We start from the raw sequence: 18,033 nt of genomic DNA on the forward strand, positions 1-18,033 counted from the left end.
GCCAGCGCACCCAAAGGATTATATCTAACTGGACTTAATATGTTATATTTCTAACTTGGTCATGGTATCCATAGTTTTATTATTTTAATTGTTCCTCCAGTTAAAAGAGAAAGGATGTAGCAATATGTTATACTAGCTGAAGAGCCCGGCGCTGCCCAGTCATAGTAACTAACTGTGGTTAGTTATAGCAAATTATAATTATCCTCCATCCCATAGTCCCGTGCCCATATACCCATCATACATATCCACGATCCCATAGGCCCGTGCCCATATACCCATCATACATATCCTCCATCCCATAGTCGAGTGCCCATATACCCATCACACATCCTCCATCCCATAGTTCCATGCCCATATACCCATCACACATCCTCCATCCCATAGTCCCATGCCCATATAGCCATCATAAATATTCGCCATCCCATAGTCGAGTGCCCATATACCCATCACACATCCTTCATCTCATAGTCCCCTGCCCATATACCCGTCATACATATCCTTCATCCCATAGTCCAGTGCCCATATAGCCATCACACATCCTCCATCCCATAGTCAACCATTATGACATCATAATGAGCGGCGGGGCTTGCAACCTATGATGACATCAGCGTTGCCATGGCAACCATTGTGACATCATGAGGGGCGGGGCTTGATACGCACACACTTTTTCCCCATTATGTAGATGGGGCAAAATTGTTTGGTGAATTGGAACGCGCGGGGTTAAAATTTCGCCTCACAACATAGCCTAGGACACTCTCGGGGTCCAGACGTGTGACTGTGCCAAATTTTGTGGCTGTAGCTGCGACGGTGCGGATGCCAATCCCACACATACATACATACATACACACACTTAAGCTTTACATATTAGATGATGATGTGGCCTCTAGGGCTCTCACTACGTTTATGTATGTACTATAGTCATTTTTTTGGAACTTGTTGGTTAGTTGTTGTTAGGAAATATCTTGTAATGGAGGATTGCACATCATGTAATAAAAAGCTTAGAGATATCCACAGAGTGTGATCCATGACAGGAAACAACTAACAGAACATGAGGATACCGGATTTCTCTCTCTCTCTCTGCATTTTTTTGTGTCATACTCTATCCCCTCAGGTCCTGCACTAGACCTAAAACAGTATCAATCATTTCATAGTCTGGTTCACTATATTCCTGGTATGGGACCTGAGGGGTTTGAATCCGTGTGTAGCACACCAGCCCCAGACATGAGTGTATATATTCTGGCTGGAATATTCCTTTACCTTACACCAAGTCACCTCATTAGGTTTTCACATTCTTAGGGACGTTCCACTTTCCATAAAATTAGTGAATAGTCACCCAATAGAGCTGCTAAGATGACAGGTTTTTCACACAGAAGGATTGGCCGTGTGGAAAAAAATAAAAAAAATTGCAGTATGCCCAACTATCTTCCATATTTCGGATGAGAATCGCCTATGTAATTCTATGGGAGTGCAAAAAAAATTGGATCCAATACGGATCATTAATATTGGATCTGATTTTTAAGGATACATTGCAGTTATTAACATAAGAAATTGTATCTGGTCTTGTAAATTTTATTAACTAATGTATGAAAACAAATGCCATATGGATGTACAAAATGAACATATGAATGGCATATGAATAAGAAATTACTATTTTTTTCTGCATAGACAATATGCAAAAAATTCTGTATGAAACAATAAAATTAATATACAGTTAAAAAGGATTCAATGTGTTTTCAGTGTCCACAAATATGACCTTCCCTCCAGAGTATCCATTGTGTCCAGAAAGCTGGGCAGTCACTAGGAGAATCAATATAAAACATTAGTATATCACTAAAGAAATGGAAGTTACATTGAAAGTTCTATTACACATAGTCTTCATAGGAGTACAAACATGATGATGACTGGGGCCTTTCGTAGGCCATCGGCTGAATCGCCCCATCGCAATTGCATAGCAATTTCTTAGCAGACACACTCTGTCAGCATGATATATGTTTTCAAATAATTTTATTGTTTTTTAGAAATAAACAGGGGAGGGAAAGGAAGGTAGGAAGGGAGGGAAGGGAGTGGGGAATAAACAACTTTGTACAGGTACGGAAAAAAAATTTAAAAACTAGAGAACCCACAAATAGGCATAGAATAACATATATCGAATAACAACATAAAAGAAAAAAAAATCGACAATCCTTATTATGGGGTAACATTCTTGGAAGGAGATACAACATCCCAGTACTAAAGTGCCCAGGTTTAAACTTCAAAATATAGTTAAGTCTATTTGATATGAAATTTGTTGTTCCAGGTCTTCCATTTTTTTGAGTATTTGTGAATGTGATTGTTGTTAATCGCAAATCTGCGTTCTAAATCGCTGTGTTGGCCTATCTTGTCAAGTATGTCTGAAAACTTGGGAACCTCTGCTTTCAGTCAGCATGATACATGTAACCTGCAAAAGACAAAGTGAGCAAAAACCCTGCTGTAACTAAATAAGTAAAAGCAAAAGTGCATATAAACAGCACAGAGTTTTTAGTAATACTGGTTTTGATCAAAAGTAGCATGAAGCTATCCCACCACGACACGGTAACTCTGTTCGGGATAGTCCTACACTGTCTAACATTAAAAACCTTGCCTTGTGTCAAAGTACACATGTAAACATGGAGGTCAACTTTGACACAAGGCAAGGTTTTTAATTTTAGACAGTGTAGGACTATCCCGAACAGAGTTTCCGTGTCGTGGTGGGATAGCTTTCATGCTACTTTTGATCAAAACCAATATTACTAAAAACTCTGTTGTTTAGATGCACTTTTGCTTTTACTTATTTAGTTACAGCAGGGTTTTTGCTCACTTTGTCTTTTGCAGGTTTTATGTTTTATGGCCAATGTCAACATGCATTTATATGCTGCATGTGTATCAATTCAAACCAAGCTCAATTTTTGTGTTTTTTTCTTAGCATGATACACGTGCATCGAACACTATGTTGGAACTCAGCCACCAACTGTATTATCATGAAGAACTCCTTTTTGAAAATCTATTGCATGCTATGTGCTGAGTGTTTTCAGTACGCATCTTTTTTAACTTTAAAGTTCAAGTGTCACACACCTACCGATCAGATATTGATGACCTATCAATGTTCAAGTGATGGACAAACTGTTTAACTACATGCATTGTGCTGTACTTTATGAAGATTTTTGATGAAGCCACATCAAGATGTTAAACATGAAAGTGGCCTCAGGCTGGGATTTTTACACGGGTTTTAATTGTAATTTTAATGTGGTGTTTTTGTGTGTGTTTTTACCTCTAACTACCTATAGATGAAATTGCTATTTGTGAAAAACACCTATAGTACTTAAGAATGAGAAAAACGGATGTCTTCGGCTATTAGGTTTTTACCGGTGAAATTCATTCTTATGGATAATGAGTGACAAAAAGTCCCTTTCTCCTGTGAATACACATGCTGCTATTGACTGCAGCCAAGATCAGAGTTATTGCAGCAGGACTTATATTATATAATACAGCCAACATCCAATACTACTGACTTGGGCAAAACTCCCTGACCATCCCTGCTCTGTAAATGCATGGCAATGTGTATTAGGCCTCATTCAGACGTCTATATTGCACGTACGTGTTGTATCACAGATGGGTCTAAACAGTGAAAATACCCCACAAGTGACACCATTTTGGAAACTAGACCCCTCAGGGACCTGATCTAGATGTGTGGTGAGCACATTGAAGCCTCAGGTGCATCACAGAAGTTTATAATGTTGACCCGTAGAAATAAAAAAAGCAAAAATTTCCACACAAATATGTTTTAGCACAAAATATTGCATTTTCATAAGGGTAGCAGGAGATATTGCACCATAGGATTTGTTGTGCAATTTCTCCTGAGTACGCCGATACCCCATATGAATGAGAAAATCACTATTTGGGTGTATGGCAGAGCTCGGAAGAGAAGGAGCGTAATTTGAGTTTTTGAATGCAAAATTTGCTGGAACAATTGACAGATGCCATGTCGCGTTTAGAAAGCCTCTGATGTGCCTAAACAGTGTAAACCCCCCACAAGTGACTCCATTTTGGAAACTAGACCCCTCATGGCATGTATTTAGATGCATGGTGAGAACCTTAACCCACCAGGTGCTTCACAGACAATTATAATGTTGAGCTGTGAAAATAAAATCACATTTTCCTCACAAAAATTTTACTTTAGCACAAAATTTTGCATTTTCATAAGGTTAACATGAAAAAATTGCACCATACAATTTGTTGTGCAATTTCTCCTGAGTACACCGATACCCCATATGTGGAAGAATACTACTTTTAACCCATAGTGCAAAGCTCAAAAGGCAAGAGGCGCCATATTGGAGTTCAGATTTTGCTGAAATGCTTTGAGGGTGCCATGTCAATATGGCAGAAACCCTGTGGTGTCAGAACAACAGAAACCTCCTATATGTGAACTCATTTTGCAAACTACGCTCCACAATGAATTCATCTAGGGATGCAGTGATCATATTGACACCACATGTCCCTCACAGAGTTTTATACCACTGAGCGGTGAAGAAATAAATTAGATTTATACCACTAAAATGTTGTTTTATCCCCATGTTTTTAATTTTTCTAAGGGCTAATAGGATTTTTTTTTGCAACAAACTTGAGGTTCATTTTTTCCTGAGTGCGCCAATACCCTACATGTAATCGGGAAATATTTTTCAGGCACAGTGAAAATCTCAGAAGGCAAGGAACGCCAGATTTTACAGTTATGGTTTGCAGGTGTAGGGGAGTGAATTGAAACGTACCCTTTATTGCCACCTCCCCTTTTAGGAGTTCTAATATAAATATGTTGTATAGATATAATTTTGCTCTGGTACTGCTACACTATTGTGTATTACCTCCATTCTCATTGGTACTGCCACATTATATGTGTTACCATGTTGTACATATTGTAATATATTGTGTTGTATTGTGTTCTACATATAAATGCATAGATTAGGCTAAGCTGGTGCATCCTTCGGGTTCAATTGTGGAGGGCACTATTAGTATAGAGTTTCTAGATATGGGTAAGTGTAGTTCTGTAGTGGGCCACTAGATGGGGGTATACTAATGGGTCTTGTTAGGTATAGCTATAGGAAATTCACATAGGGTTAACTGTAGGAGGTGCTGCCATGGGTTAAGCAAGTGTAGGAGATAGGAACAGTTCAGAAGGGCGAGCACGCCTGAAGTGCTCACAAGGGCTCTTAGTCCAGGACACCATAGCAGCTACGCAATGCTACGAAAAAGAAAAGCACGGACACAGTCAGACGGGTGCTGGATAAGAACAGAGCACCCGGGAAATTGCAGTTTACGACAGCAGCAGGAACATGAAGGAATACGTGGTCCAAAAGTCGTGAAGGGCGCAGAGTATTCCCCATGTGGTAGATCTTAAAAAGGGCTGAAGCTTGTAAATCCAGGGGAAACAGATGAACGGGATCCCCTATGTCCTGAGGTCCTACAGGAGTGATGCTGCGGTACCGCCAAGGGCGCTACTACCCCGTAATGTGCGTAAGGACAAAGAAAGCAGGAAAGGGAAAGTGCAGGAAGCATGCTGTGTGGACTCTAATGTAACTGTTTGGTTGGCAACTGAGCCAGTATCTGTGTCCGTTCTTTCTACCCTGTGCACAGAAGCTGAGTGTGCAGGAGCTGTGTCGCACCGCAGTGAAATTCCTGATGGTGAACCAGAACCCCGAGCAGGTACGCCGTTAGAAGCTGACGATTTTTCTGTAGGAAGAGGCCGGGACACCAAGGCCCTGGTGTCCTCGGCCACAATTACCGTCCTGGCCCCTTCTTACACAGGTGCCATGACCCACTCTGTGAGAGCCTATGAGGTGCCAGAACAGCAGAACCCCCCCATAAATACCCCATTTTACAAACTACACCTCTCAATTAATCATATATTTCTCCCACAAAAATTTTGTTTTAGCCCCAGATTTTACATTTTCACACAAAAAGTTAGTAAAAATTGCACCAAAATTTGTCCCACAATTTCTACTGAATGTGGCAATACCCCCTATGTGGCTGTACAATACTACTTAGCCATACAGAGAGACTCGGAAGGAACAGACCACATTTGCCTCCTGGGGCACAGATTTTCCTAGAACAGTTTGCGGTCTCCATATACAGAACCCCTACTTGCTAGAAGAGCAGAAACCCCCTCAAGCGACCTATTTTGGAAACTATACCCTTTGGGAAATTTATCTACAGGTTTAATGACAGTTATGACTCCATGGGTATTTTCCAGAATAAATGTTACCGAGTCAAAATTGCATACTGCCGTTGTAGTGACTAGTACGCTGTAGTGACCTGTATGTTCCCGTCACCAGTACGTTATGCCCAACCCGTGCTTCTCGAGGCATACACCCATAAGTTAGGCGTGCTCTCATCACTTCAGAAATGCCAAACTTGGATGCAATATGTGGTTTAGGTACACTGTGAGGCTCAAAAGGGAGGGGGGGATTTGGAATTGGGAGGGCAGAATTTGCTGAATTTCTTTTGGAGGGTGAGGAGCCATTTTGCTTTTCCAGAGCCTTTGTGCTACCAGTAACTTTGGAAGCCCGCTATATTTCTGTTAACAGATGATGAACCTGAGTGAGGGCTTGCTCTTTTGTGGACTGAGTTGAAGCTTTTATTGTAAACATTTTACATAACGTTTGGGATCACATTTATCCGTCGCTCTACGCTCAGTAGTTACTTTGGGGTTTCCATCTAAATCTCCGAGTGACGTGATTCAAATGACACACCTGAGGGATCCATTCGCTATAATGAGGCCACAGAGTTACTCTGGACTCCATCTGGCCTCTGTTCAGAGGTGTCCTTCTTTTCAGAAGTGCACAAAACTGGCGGACGGCACTTTTATGCAATCCTAAAAAGACAGACACTGCCGGATCAAAAGTCAGACTGTGTCTACAGTGCCTTCACCTGCCTCATTATAGGGAATCTTCTGCCAGGGGTTCTGTCTGATTCACGTACTTCAGAGTGTGAGGTGGTGAGGGGGATCATATGCGAGGGTCGATATGTGTCCCCCAGGATGCGAACGGAGTCATATTAAACCCACTGGAGTGCATTGCAATCACAGATATAGCTGTGATTGCAGTGCAGAATATAACTAAGATTGGTCTTGGACAAGCTATTTGCCCAAGGCAGATTTAAGAAAACCCGGCATGGGATTTTATTTTTGGAGCGAACTACAGGATAGAGCAGTTCGCTCTCTCCAGTCAGGTCTGACAAGTGGCCTATGGCCACAGATTCCATTTAAGAACCCTGCAGCAAAGGGGTGGGTGTGTCAGTGTTGGTTTGCAAACTGCAGAGCAGGTGGCTCTGCAACATCCAGCTTAGGTGTGAACTTAACTGCAGATGTGCAGGGAAGCGAACGCCTGGCACCACCCTCAGCGTTACACGGTGGGCAGTCACCCCTGGCAACGGGTCTTGGATACAGACTGTTTTGACCCCCCGGCTGCGATTCGGAGGATACCGTTGTTTTCCATTTGTAATTTACATTTGGGACATTAAAGACACTTTGCCTTGAATTTTCCTATTGTCCCTGCCTATCTGTCGCACTGCACTACAAGAGATTTACATGGAAACCCCCGTGTAAGCGCCCAGCGCAGAGCGTAGGGTAACTGTGCGCCGAGCCTTACTGCGATCTTTGGGAGGCAGGATGAAAAACTCAACAGCATGTGAAGAATTTGTTTTATTTTTTTTTTTACGCCGTTCCTCGCGCAATATAAGTGTTACGGCGGCGGAACACTCTTAAAAAAATATAAATAAACGTGTTCGCCGCCCGGGGTCCACCGTGCGGCAGATGGAAGAACAACAGCTAGAAGACACAGAGCACTGTGGCGGTAATGTGCACGGGGTTCTATATCACTCAGGTGCAATCAAGCAGTCTCTGTTAAGTGCACAGAGCTGCTACAGGAAAAATAGAAAAGTAACGCTGAGCCTGTTAGTAACACAGGGACTCAGCGGCACACATGCGGTAGGCAAAAACCAGAGTAGTTAAAACATCACTACGTCCGACACCTACCGTGGTAACAAGTGTGCTGGCGTTGCAACCGCGGATGCAGAAATAAGCTGCAACTGCAGCGCGGCGTGAACAGAGGAAGCAAGGCGCTGCAAGGACGCTTGCGCAATGCAGGACGCTTAGCTGCTGCACAAGGTATGGCTGGAGCGCGCTGGCGCTAGCGCTGCTACTGGCGGCTGCCCAATAACTCACACAATCGTAATATCAGAGGGAAGGGTGTTGTGAGTTCATTTTCCCCTTCACTGTCGATGTCTGATGAACTCCCTCTTCTGGTGAAGGAAGGTAGTGAGGCTGATTACCAAACACCTGATCTGGTAGATGATGACTGGGTAACAGGAAATTCTGACTGGATATAAGTCAGCCGACGCCCCCTTCTGAGTCGCTGGTGATTTCTCTGCTGGATTCTTGGAGACCAGTCTGACTCCTGCTTCCCAAAGATAAGTTTTTGCTCTGCTATTGAACTTATTAGTTTTGTTTTGTTTACCTTGTTTTTTGGAGTTCAGCCATCCCTGGTCGGGAGTGTGCTGAGTTCCATTTTTGTCTCTGATCAGTTTGTCTCTTTGCTCTGTCTTCAGAATTTACCTGAGTGCTGATATAGTCTTTTTGAAGTCCTAGCGACTTCAGGGCCTGTTTTTCCTATCAGACGGTTGGGACATTTTTTGGTAGGGTATTTTACGGATTGCAGACAGCAGCTTTTCTATCCTGTCGTTTTTAGTTAGCTTGGGCCCCATCGTTTGCTCAACCTATCTTTCTATCTGTGTTAGTGTTTTCATCTTGCTTCACCGTCATTATATGTTGGGGGCTGCCTATTGCTTTGGGGTCTGCTCTGGGGCAGTTTAGATTTCCCCTTTCTTTCTTTAGGCCTATTTAGTTCTCGGGCTGTGATCGAGGGGTCTAGGGCATCGTAGGAACCCCCCACGGCTACTGTTAGTTGTTGTGGATAGGATCAGGGGTCTGCAATCCGATAGCTGCCAACCTCTCCAGTTTTCTGGACTTAGCTTGTATTTTTGTTTTTTCCTCCTTCGGTGACTCATTCATAACAGAAGGGGTTTCATAATAAGTCATCCACCAGTCCAAGCATCCATTACCATACACACAGCAGCAGTATGAAAATACTAGCGCATGGCGGAACAGCCATGCGCACTTTTTACAGTGTACGGGACATTCCGGAAGTCTCCATAACCCTGAGCTGGACCAATGGAATCAGGAGCAGGACCTGAGCACCTGACTTCTGAGCTCCAATGGGAGGTTGTCCCAGGAGCATGCTCAGAGTATGGGGTGAAGGACTTAGCCTCCGGAGAGAGTTGCTGAAAAGCAAACTCTTCTGCAATCTCTCCTGCAGTGGACGGATAGCAGAAGACTGCAGGATGTAAGGGTCTAGATCTCTGCATAGCCAGGGCAGAAATCTGACTCCTAACATTACCCCCCCTCCTAGGGCCCCCCCCCTCCCTGAACCTTCCGATCCGCCAGCCTGTGCCTGACAGTGGCACAGTCCTCAGACTCGTCAAAAGGTGAGTCTGAAGTGCCGGTAGGTGAAACCGAAAACTGGGATATACGGATGGAATCAGAGGCCAGGTCGCCAGGTCTCAGGAGGGACACCCGGGAGAAAATGGGAGTGGGAGTTTTAGGAGGACGCCGCCGTGTATCGACGGCCGTCGCCACACTCCGTTCGGGAAAGCTATCCCGGGCACATAAAGTGCATGCCCGAATGAATTTTTTTACGTCCCGAGCCCTGTGCGGCCACCAATACGATCCGGCCAGAGACTTCGTGGTCTGCATATAGCCACGGTGGCCGTCCGCATTGGGCGCGTGTGCCCACGCGAGAATTTTAGGCCGCTGGTGAAGGGGAACAAAAGTTTCGCCTACCGACTCACAGTCAGACCATTGCGGGGGACTGTCTTCCTGGGAAGCAGCGTATAGGTGGTGGCAACCGCATATGGACCCGTGAGCCGGAGGTGTCTCTGAAATGGTGCGAGACACTTCCATGGGCTCGGGAGGTAGAACCTCTGACTCGGGCAGCTCCAGAGGCTCAAAAATGTTGGGAGCCGGGGTACCTCGCCGCTTGGAGTTAGCTCGCTCCATACCGCGCTCCGAAAAACGGAGATCGATACGGGAGGAGATAGAAATTAGCTCCTCCAGAGAGGTAGGGATCGCTCTAGTGGAGAGAGCATCCTTAACATGCCCCACTAATCCTCTCCAAAAAACAGGGATCAGTGCCTTGTCGGACCACTCCAACTCGGACACCAGTGTCCGAAAACGGATGGTGTACTGGCTAACCGAGAGAGACCCCTGAGACAAGGCAAGCAACTGTAGAGAGGTGTCATGGGCGACCCGGGGACCGAGAAAAACTTGCCTGATGGCTGTCAGCAAGTGGGCAGCGGTCCGAATCTCGGGATCACCCCGCTCCCATAAAGGCGTAGCCCATTCCAGCGCCTTGCCCGACAGTAGGGATATAATAAAGGCCGCCTTGGCCCGTTCTGTAGGGAATTGCGCAGCCAGCAGCTCCAGGTGGATCGCGCACTGGCTGATAAACCCCCTGCAGGAGGGGCCATCCCCAGAATATTTATCGGGCAACGGGAGGCGGGTAACTGTCGGCGCAAGGGTGGACATGGACATCCGCCCGACCGCATCAGTAAGTGCCTGTACAGCAGCATCCGTGGCCTGCAAAGCTGCGAGAGCTCTCTCAAGGGTGGTCAAGCGAGTCTCGAGCTGTCGCACACACTGGAGGAGTTGCTGCTGTTCTGTCATCTCTAGCCAGACCCTGGCGCTAGTATTATGTTACGGCGGCGGAACACGCTTAAAAAAATATAAATAAACGTGTTCGCCGCCCGGGGTCCACCGTGCGGCAGATGGAAGAACCGCAGCTAGAAGACACAGCACTGTGGCGGTAATGTGCACGGGGTTCTATATCACCCAGGTGCAATCAAGCAGTCTCTGTTAAGTGCACAGAGCTGCTACAGGAAAAATAGAAAAGTAACGCTGAGCCTGTTAGTAACACAGGGACTCAGCGGCACACATGCGGTAGGCAAAAACCGGAGTAGTTAAAACATCACTACGTCCGACACCTACCGTGGTAACAAGTGTGCTGGCGTCGCAACCGCGGACGCAGAAATAAGCTGCAACTGCAGCGCGGCGTGAACAGAGCCGCAAGCAAGGCGCTGCAAGGACGTTGGTGCAATGCAGGACGCTTAGCTGCTGCACAAGGTATGGCTGGAGCGCGCTGGCGCTGCTACTGGCGGCTGCCCAATCACTCACACAATCGTAATATCAGAGGGAAGGGGTTTCATAATAAGTCATCCACCAGTCCAAGCATCCATTACCATACACACAGCAGCAGTATGAAAATACTAGCGCATGGCGGAACAGCTATGCGCACTTTTTATAGTGTACGGGACCTTCCGGAAGTCTCTATAACCCTGAGCTGGACCAATGGAATCAGAAGCAGGACCTAAGCACCTGACTCCTGAGCTCCAATGGGAGGTTGTCCCAGGAGCATGCTCAGAGTATGGGGTGAAGGACTTAGCCTCCGGAGAGAGTTGCTGAAAAGCAAACTCTTCTGCATTCTCTCCTGCAGTGGACGGATAGCAGGAGACTGCAGGATGTAAGGGTCTAGATCTCTGCATAGCCAGGGCAGAAATCTGACTCCTAACAATAAGTGATTAGATGACTTTACTCTTTGGGTTGGTACGATTACAGCAATACCAGATTTATATCAGGTTTTTATGTTTGTCTGTTGTCATACACTAAAAGACACTTTTTATTGCAAAAAAATAATTTTGCATCACCTCATTTTGAGAGCTATAATTTTTCCAAATTTTGGCCCACAGAGTCATGTCAGATCTTGTATTTTTGCAGGACGAGTTGACATTTTTATTGGCACCGTTTTCAGGCACATTACGTTGCTTGATAGCTTTCTATTCCGATTTTTGACAGAATGAACAAAACCCAGCAATTCAGGAATTTCTTTTTTTTTGGGAGGGGTGATTTATGCTGTTCCATGTGTGGTAAAATTGATAAGGCAGTTTTATTCTTCTGGTCAGTACAATAACAGTGATACCTCATTTATATCATTTTTATGTTTTGGTGCTTTTATACAATAAAAAAAATTTTATAGAAAAAAATTATTTTTGCATCGCTTTATTCTAAGAGCTATAACTTTTTTATTTTTCAACTGATGAAGCTTACGGTGGCTTGTTTTTTGCAGGACAAGATGACGTTTTCAGCTGTACCATGTTTATTCATATCCGCCTTTTTATTGTGTTTTACTCCACTTTTTGTTTGGCAGTATGATAATAAAGCATTGTTTTTTGCCTTGTTTTTTATTGTTTGCTTTTATGGTGTCCACTAAAGGGGTTATCTAGTGGGACTTTTTCAAAGGTCGGGTCGTTGTGGACATGGCAATACCAAATATGTGTACTTTTATTGTTTTTTAATTCAAATAGTTATTTAGAGATACAATATTATTTGATTGTTATTATTATATTTGATTTTTAAAAACAGTATTTTTAATTTTTTTTAACTTTTTTCTAACTTTTTTACTTTGTCCCTACGAGGCAATTATTTTTTTACAGCAGCATCCCCATGCTGTAGTAACTTTCAGTTCTGCACTGACAGACAAACTTGCTCATCATGCACTGGGCATGATCAGCAAGTTTCCTAGGTCTGGTGACCCGGATGTCATCATGACAATATCGGGTTACCATAGCAACGATTGGGACCCCGCGTCACGCTACCGGGTCTCTGATCCAAAGGCAGAGGGGCTGTCAGCCCTCTGCCGGTACCCGGAATCATGCAACCTCTTTAGATCGCAGCATTTCGGGGGTTAAAGTGCCAGGAGCAGTCTGTGACCGCTCCTGGCACTTACTGCCGGGTGTCAGATGTCAGAATCAGGTAAAATTGGACACATTGATGAAACACTGATGGTAAAAACGGACACACAAATGATACAGTGATGGTAAAAACAGACACACGAACAACACATTGATGGTAAAAATGGACACGCAGATGATGCACCGAAAGCAAAAACAGACACATGAACCAAACACTGATGACACACTGATGCAAACAACTGATGACACTGCAAGCAGGTTGCGGGATGCAGTGACAGATAGGAGGCAGAGCAAGGGTTAACAAACTTAACAGTTTACTTAAACAGAGTATTAACTCCTCGCAGGGAGATAAATGGTTAAAGAATAGTAGAAGAAACAACAAATTTGAAATATTAGCAGTCCAGTTATTAAACTTATCATATTCTTAATGCTCCTCCACCGCAGATGACCCCGCAGGGGTTATAGCACCGGCAACGGCCGGGAAAAGGTCCACAGAGGGGGTCCTTTGAACAGTGATCCGTCTTCTGGCGGCAGCGGTCGGTCTATGGTACCTTGCGCTGAGCCCCTAGTCCATCAAATTGTGCGGCCAGAGCAATCCAGGCAGCAGCACTCTCAGGGTGGAACGTAGGCTGGCATCCAGCAAATGGCAGGGAATGTCTGATACTCAGCCGTCTCTCCTCCGCAAGTGTGCAGCATTCACAGTCTCTGGGTGCACCACACCTCTCTCTTTCTCGGCACTGATGGTTGCGACGGGAGCTGTCAGCCACAGCCTATCACAGTGCCGGTGCTCAGCAGGTGGAGCACACTGCTCACCCTGCTGCACGCTGACTTTTTGCACCAAATTCTCTGCCACTGCGCAGTGCGCACGCTTTTTCTTTTATATCGCCTTTCCTACCCGGGTCATGAGGTTGGTCCAGTCCCTCATTCGTTTCCCCAGGCAACATGAGAGGGAGCCTCAACCGTTCTGGACCCGGCTTGGTACAGGTAACCGCAGCCAGATCTTCCTCCATACACTCCCCCTCTTCTTTAGCTCGCCGTTGACATTCCTCCATCTCTTGAATAATCCACTGCAAAATAAATTGGTCTTGTTCATTACGATTGGGAGGTATACCAGCTGTCGTTCATTCTGTGTGGCATAAGTCAAGTTGAGTGGTCGAATCAGGTTGGGCAGTCAAAGATGGGGACGCGTCCAAGTTCAAGGGAGCAACCATTTCGGGAGTTTCAGCTTCTCGCACTTCCCCTGGGCCAGTGGGTAGCAGACCATCCAGGTCAGAGGATGAGGCAGATGGTTCTTCTTCATCGCAGTCGAAGGTCACTGGAGTGGGCATTTCGGGGATACTTGGTGCTCTCTCTTCTTTTTCAGGCTCACGTGACAGGCAACAACGTAGCATGCTTTGGTGAACTACTCAGGTAAGGGCCCCTTCTACCCATTCAGGCTGAACTTCAAAGACGGAACCATTAGATCCAATTCGGCGTTTCACCAGATACAGAGTTTTTTTCCCATTGATGCTCTAACTTGCCTCAAGGTCGCTTGTCTCGGAACAATACTCAGTCTCCAGCCTTGAGAGGTGTCCCTCGCAGGGGCATCATCTCATGGTGCTCAAGTTCCCGAAATTTGGTCTGTACCAGTCGATGTAGAGTCTGCAAGCGATGTCGGTGTTCACGGACCTAGGTGGATATCCCTGTCCGTGGGTAGTCTTCCTCTGGGTCCAACTCCAGCTCATTGATTTCCTGTCCTTTTTGGCCAAACAGCAGGGTGTACTGCGTATATCCGGTGGTGCTATGCACTCAGTTGTTGTACACCCAGACCAGCTCAGCTACATACTCAGGTCAATGAACTTTCCTGTCTTCTTCCAATGTTCTCAACATCTGAATCAGTGTCCGGATGAAACGCTCACAGGCTCCATTCCCCTGCGCATGTTAGGGAGTCATCCGGGACTTTTCAATCCGATACAGCGATACAGGTGGTGGAGCTCCTCCATTACACGACCTTGAAAGCAAGCGCCTTGATGAATGAATCATTTTCGGACAACCGTACACTCGGATGAAATCTCAACAGATGGCCTGCGCGGCTGACACGGCCATCTGGTCCTCAGTCGGAGTCACCACAGAAAATTTGGTGAAGTGGTCGGTCATCACAAGGCAGTGTTTGTATCCAAGATGAGTGGGGCCCACGGTCAAGTAATCGATCATTAACAGTTCCAGCGGCGCAGAGGTCACAATGGTCTGCATAGGGGCTCTCTGTTCTGGGGGTTTAGCTAATTCACAATTTCGACATTGTCGACAAGCCTCTTCTACTGCAGCCTTCAATCGGGGATGGTAGACCAACTTCTGTAACCACTGGAACGTCTTCTCCGGGCCAAAGTGGGCCCCTCTCTCATGAGCTTCCGTGGCCACCTCGCTTATCAAATTTTCTGGGAGTACATCTTGCCAGATAACCCCACAGCTCCCGTACCAACTGCACTTTCGGATACAGCAAGCCATCTTCCAATTGAAGCCTCTCCCACTGCCGGAGCATCTGCAGCGTTCCTGGGGACAGGGCGTCTCTCTCACTTCGGCCGGGGAGTCGTTTTAGGGCCACCCACTGCCTCAACTGAGCAAGTTCTCTATCTTCCTGCTGAAGCTGCACCCAGTCATCTCGAGGTTGTCCCAACAGGTGTTTTCCCGGCGCCTCTTCGATCTGTCCCTGCGTCGCCACCAACATTCTGGCAAGGTTCTTGAACCCTGCTATTTCTTCCACCTCCAACTCTTCATCCCAGTCACATCCAGGTCTCTCGTGAGTCACTCTGGATAGAGCATCGGCATGTGTATTCTCAGCTCCTTTTGATATGTGATCTCATATCGGTATTTCGCCATACGGGGCACCCATCTTTGCTCCAAGGTCCCCAATTTTGTATTTTCTAAGTGGGCCAGTGGATTGTTGTCAGTGCGTACCAAGATTTCAGATCCGGACAGGTACTCAGCAAACTTCTCGGTCATCGTCCACACTAACGCCAGTAATTCCAGTTTGAAAGAACTGTAGTTATCCGGGTTCCGTTCTGAGTCATGGAGGGACCGGCTCGTGTAGGCAATCACTCGCTCCTTTCCGTCCTGCATCTATAACAATACAGCCCCTAGTCCCTGGAGACTTCCATCAGTGTGAAGGATGAAAGGTTGAGAGAATTCTGCATAGGACAATACAGGCGCTTCAGTCAGGGCCATCTTCAAAGGCTTCTTCCTGACTATCCCCCCCACTGGCTGGTCCGATTCTTCACAGCAGACAGCTCCCCTTTCAATAACTCCAGCAGTGGATTAACAATATGAGAGAAGTCTTTCACAAACCGGCGATAGTACCCCGTAAGCCCCAGAAAGGCCCGCATGTCCTTCACTGTCTTCGGGGTGGGCCAGTCCTGTACTGCCACTATCTTCTCACGTACAGGTCTCACCCTTCAGTGGATACAACATGTCTGAGGTATTCAATTTGCTTGCAGAAAAGGTGGCATTTCTGAGGTTTCACTTTCAGGCCGTGCTTCTGCAGCTGACCCAACACCTGCTCCAGCCGTCGGAGATCCTCCTCAAAAGTAGCTGCATAGAAGATGATGTCATCCAGATAAATGAGGGTAGCTTCAAAGTTGAGATCTCCCAAACACCACTCCATCAGTCGCTGAAAGGTTCCAGGAGAACTGGTAAGACCGAAGGGCATCCGGTTGAATTCTAGCAGCCCCATAGGCAGTATGAACACTGTCTTCGGCCGGTCTTACTCAGCCACCGGCACTTGCCAATTTCCACTGGCCAGATCTAATGATGAGAAGTACATGGCTTTTCCCAGAGCAGACAATGATTCCGCAATTTGTCATAGGGGATAAGAGTCCTGCACTGTACAGGCATTTAGTCGCCAGTAGTCAACACAAAAATGCAGGGTTCCGTCCATTTTCCCATATTACTCCACTCTGTAGCATGTCTGCTGACATTTCTTTCACTTCTTGGTACATTTGCAGCGGAATCTGTCGATAGAGCTCCCGATTTGGCATGGAATTTCCCGTGGGAATCTCGTGAATTATGGCTGTGGTGCACCCAAAATCGTCGTCCCTTTCTCCTTCTTGGCAGCTCAGGCTCCAGACGGTGTCCACCAGCCACTCAGCCCACTAGTTTAACAGCTGATGGGCCAGTGGCCTACCCCGTCTTGCGCATCCACGGGCATAATGTCCAGTGTCCCCGCACCTAAAACAAATCGGAGGTCTCGCTGCTCGGGATTGTCCCATTTCTTGATGGAGCTTGGGGCTAGTTCTGCCTCCGGAAGAGATTGGAATCTCCGGGGGGGGTTTCTTAAGCCGGGCCACTGTTCTCGCATGTCCCGTATTTATTTCCGTATTTCTCTAACCCAACCTGGTTCAACCGTGGGCGGAGCAGATACCTCCCTGCTCTGGACCTTCCCTGTCGAGGCTGCCATCCCCTGCTCTTGCTTGTGTGCACACGCATCCGCCCCGATTTCCTGAAAAGACATGCGCAGATAGACCCGCAAGCACTCCCGCAAGGCCTGTTTAAGCAGGGCATCCCTGAGTTCTGCCACTAGTTGGTCTGTCAAAATTACAACAGGAGGACCCACGCCAACCTCATCCCACTTAGCGATCGTGGCGTGGATCTCCTGCATATACTCGGTTAGTGGTTACTGACCCAGGTGACTTGTCCTTAAACGTGTGGCTCTGTGCTTGTGTGCCTTGCTGTGTATGATTTGGTTTGTCCCCTGACTTCTGCCTCTGTATCCTGCTTTTATACTGTGCTGTCTCTCCTGGTTATCTGACCCCCTTGGCTTGTCCCCATTTACTCTTTGTCTTGTCCCTAGGTACGGCGCGTTCGTCTGGCTTCTGACTCTCGGCTCTCCTTGACCATGTTTACTGTCTTTGCTCTGTGCTCTGCATGCTCAGTGTCCTTCCCTGCACTCACATGCGGTGGCTCCGCCCCCTGGTTACGTGATCGCTTAGTGCCAGATCCGGAGCTCACTACACGAATCTCAGGTCCTTGTGCAATGTGTGCCTTCTGCCTGCACTTCCTGCGCTCATTCACGCCCTTGATAACGCCCCCTAGGCAGTGCCAGTGAAACCTTAGGTGTCATCACATTATCACCAACCCATACAATTTTTCAGGGGTTTTTTTTGTGTGTGTGTGTGTTTTCTATGGACCCGCTGC

General features: G+C 46.4%; 1 protein-coding gene across 1 annotated transcript in view; it reads right to left on the reverse strand.

Moving 5' to 3' along the window:
* The window catches only part of DMC1 (DNA meiotic recombinase 1), a 534,325-nt gene that overhangs the window by 285,531 nt on the left and 230,761 nt on the right, over nt 1-18,033 (reverse strand). The window contains exon 6 of the mRNA XM_073549424.1: nt 1,725-1,797. Within this exon, the coding sequence (XP_073405525.1) occupies nt 1,725-1,797 (73 nt within the window). The remainder of the gene's footprint in view (nt 1-1,724; nt 1,798-18,033) is intronic.

Source organism: Dendrobates tinctorius, unplaced genomic scaffold (assembly GCF_039654945.1).
Source record: "Dendrobates tinctorius isolate UK_male_01 unplaced genomic scaffold, ASM3965494v1 ptg000159l, whole genome shotgun sequence".
NCBI classification, from domain to species: Eukaryota; Metazoa; Chordata; class Amphibia; order Anura; family Dendrobatidae; genus Dendrobates; species Dendrobates tinctorius.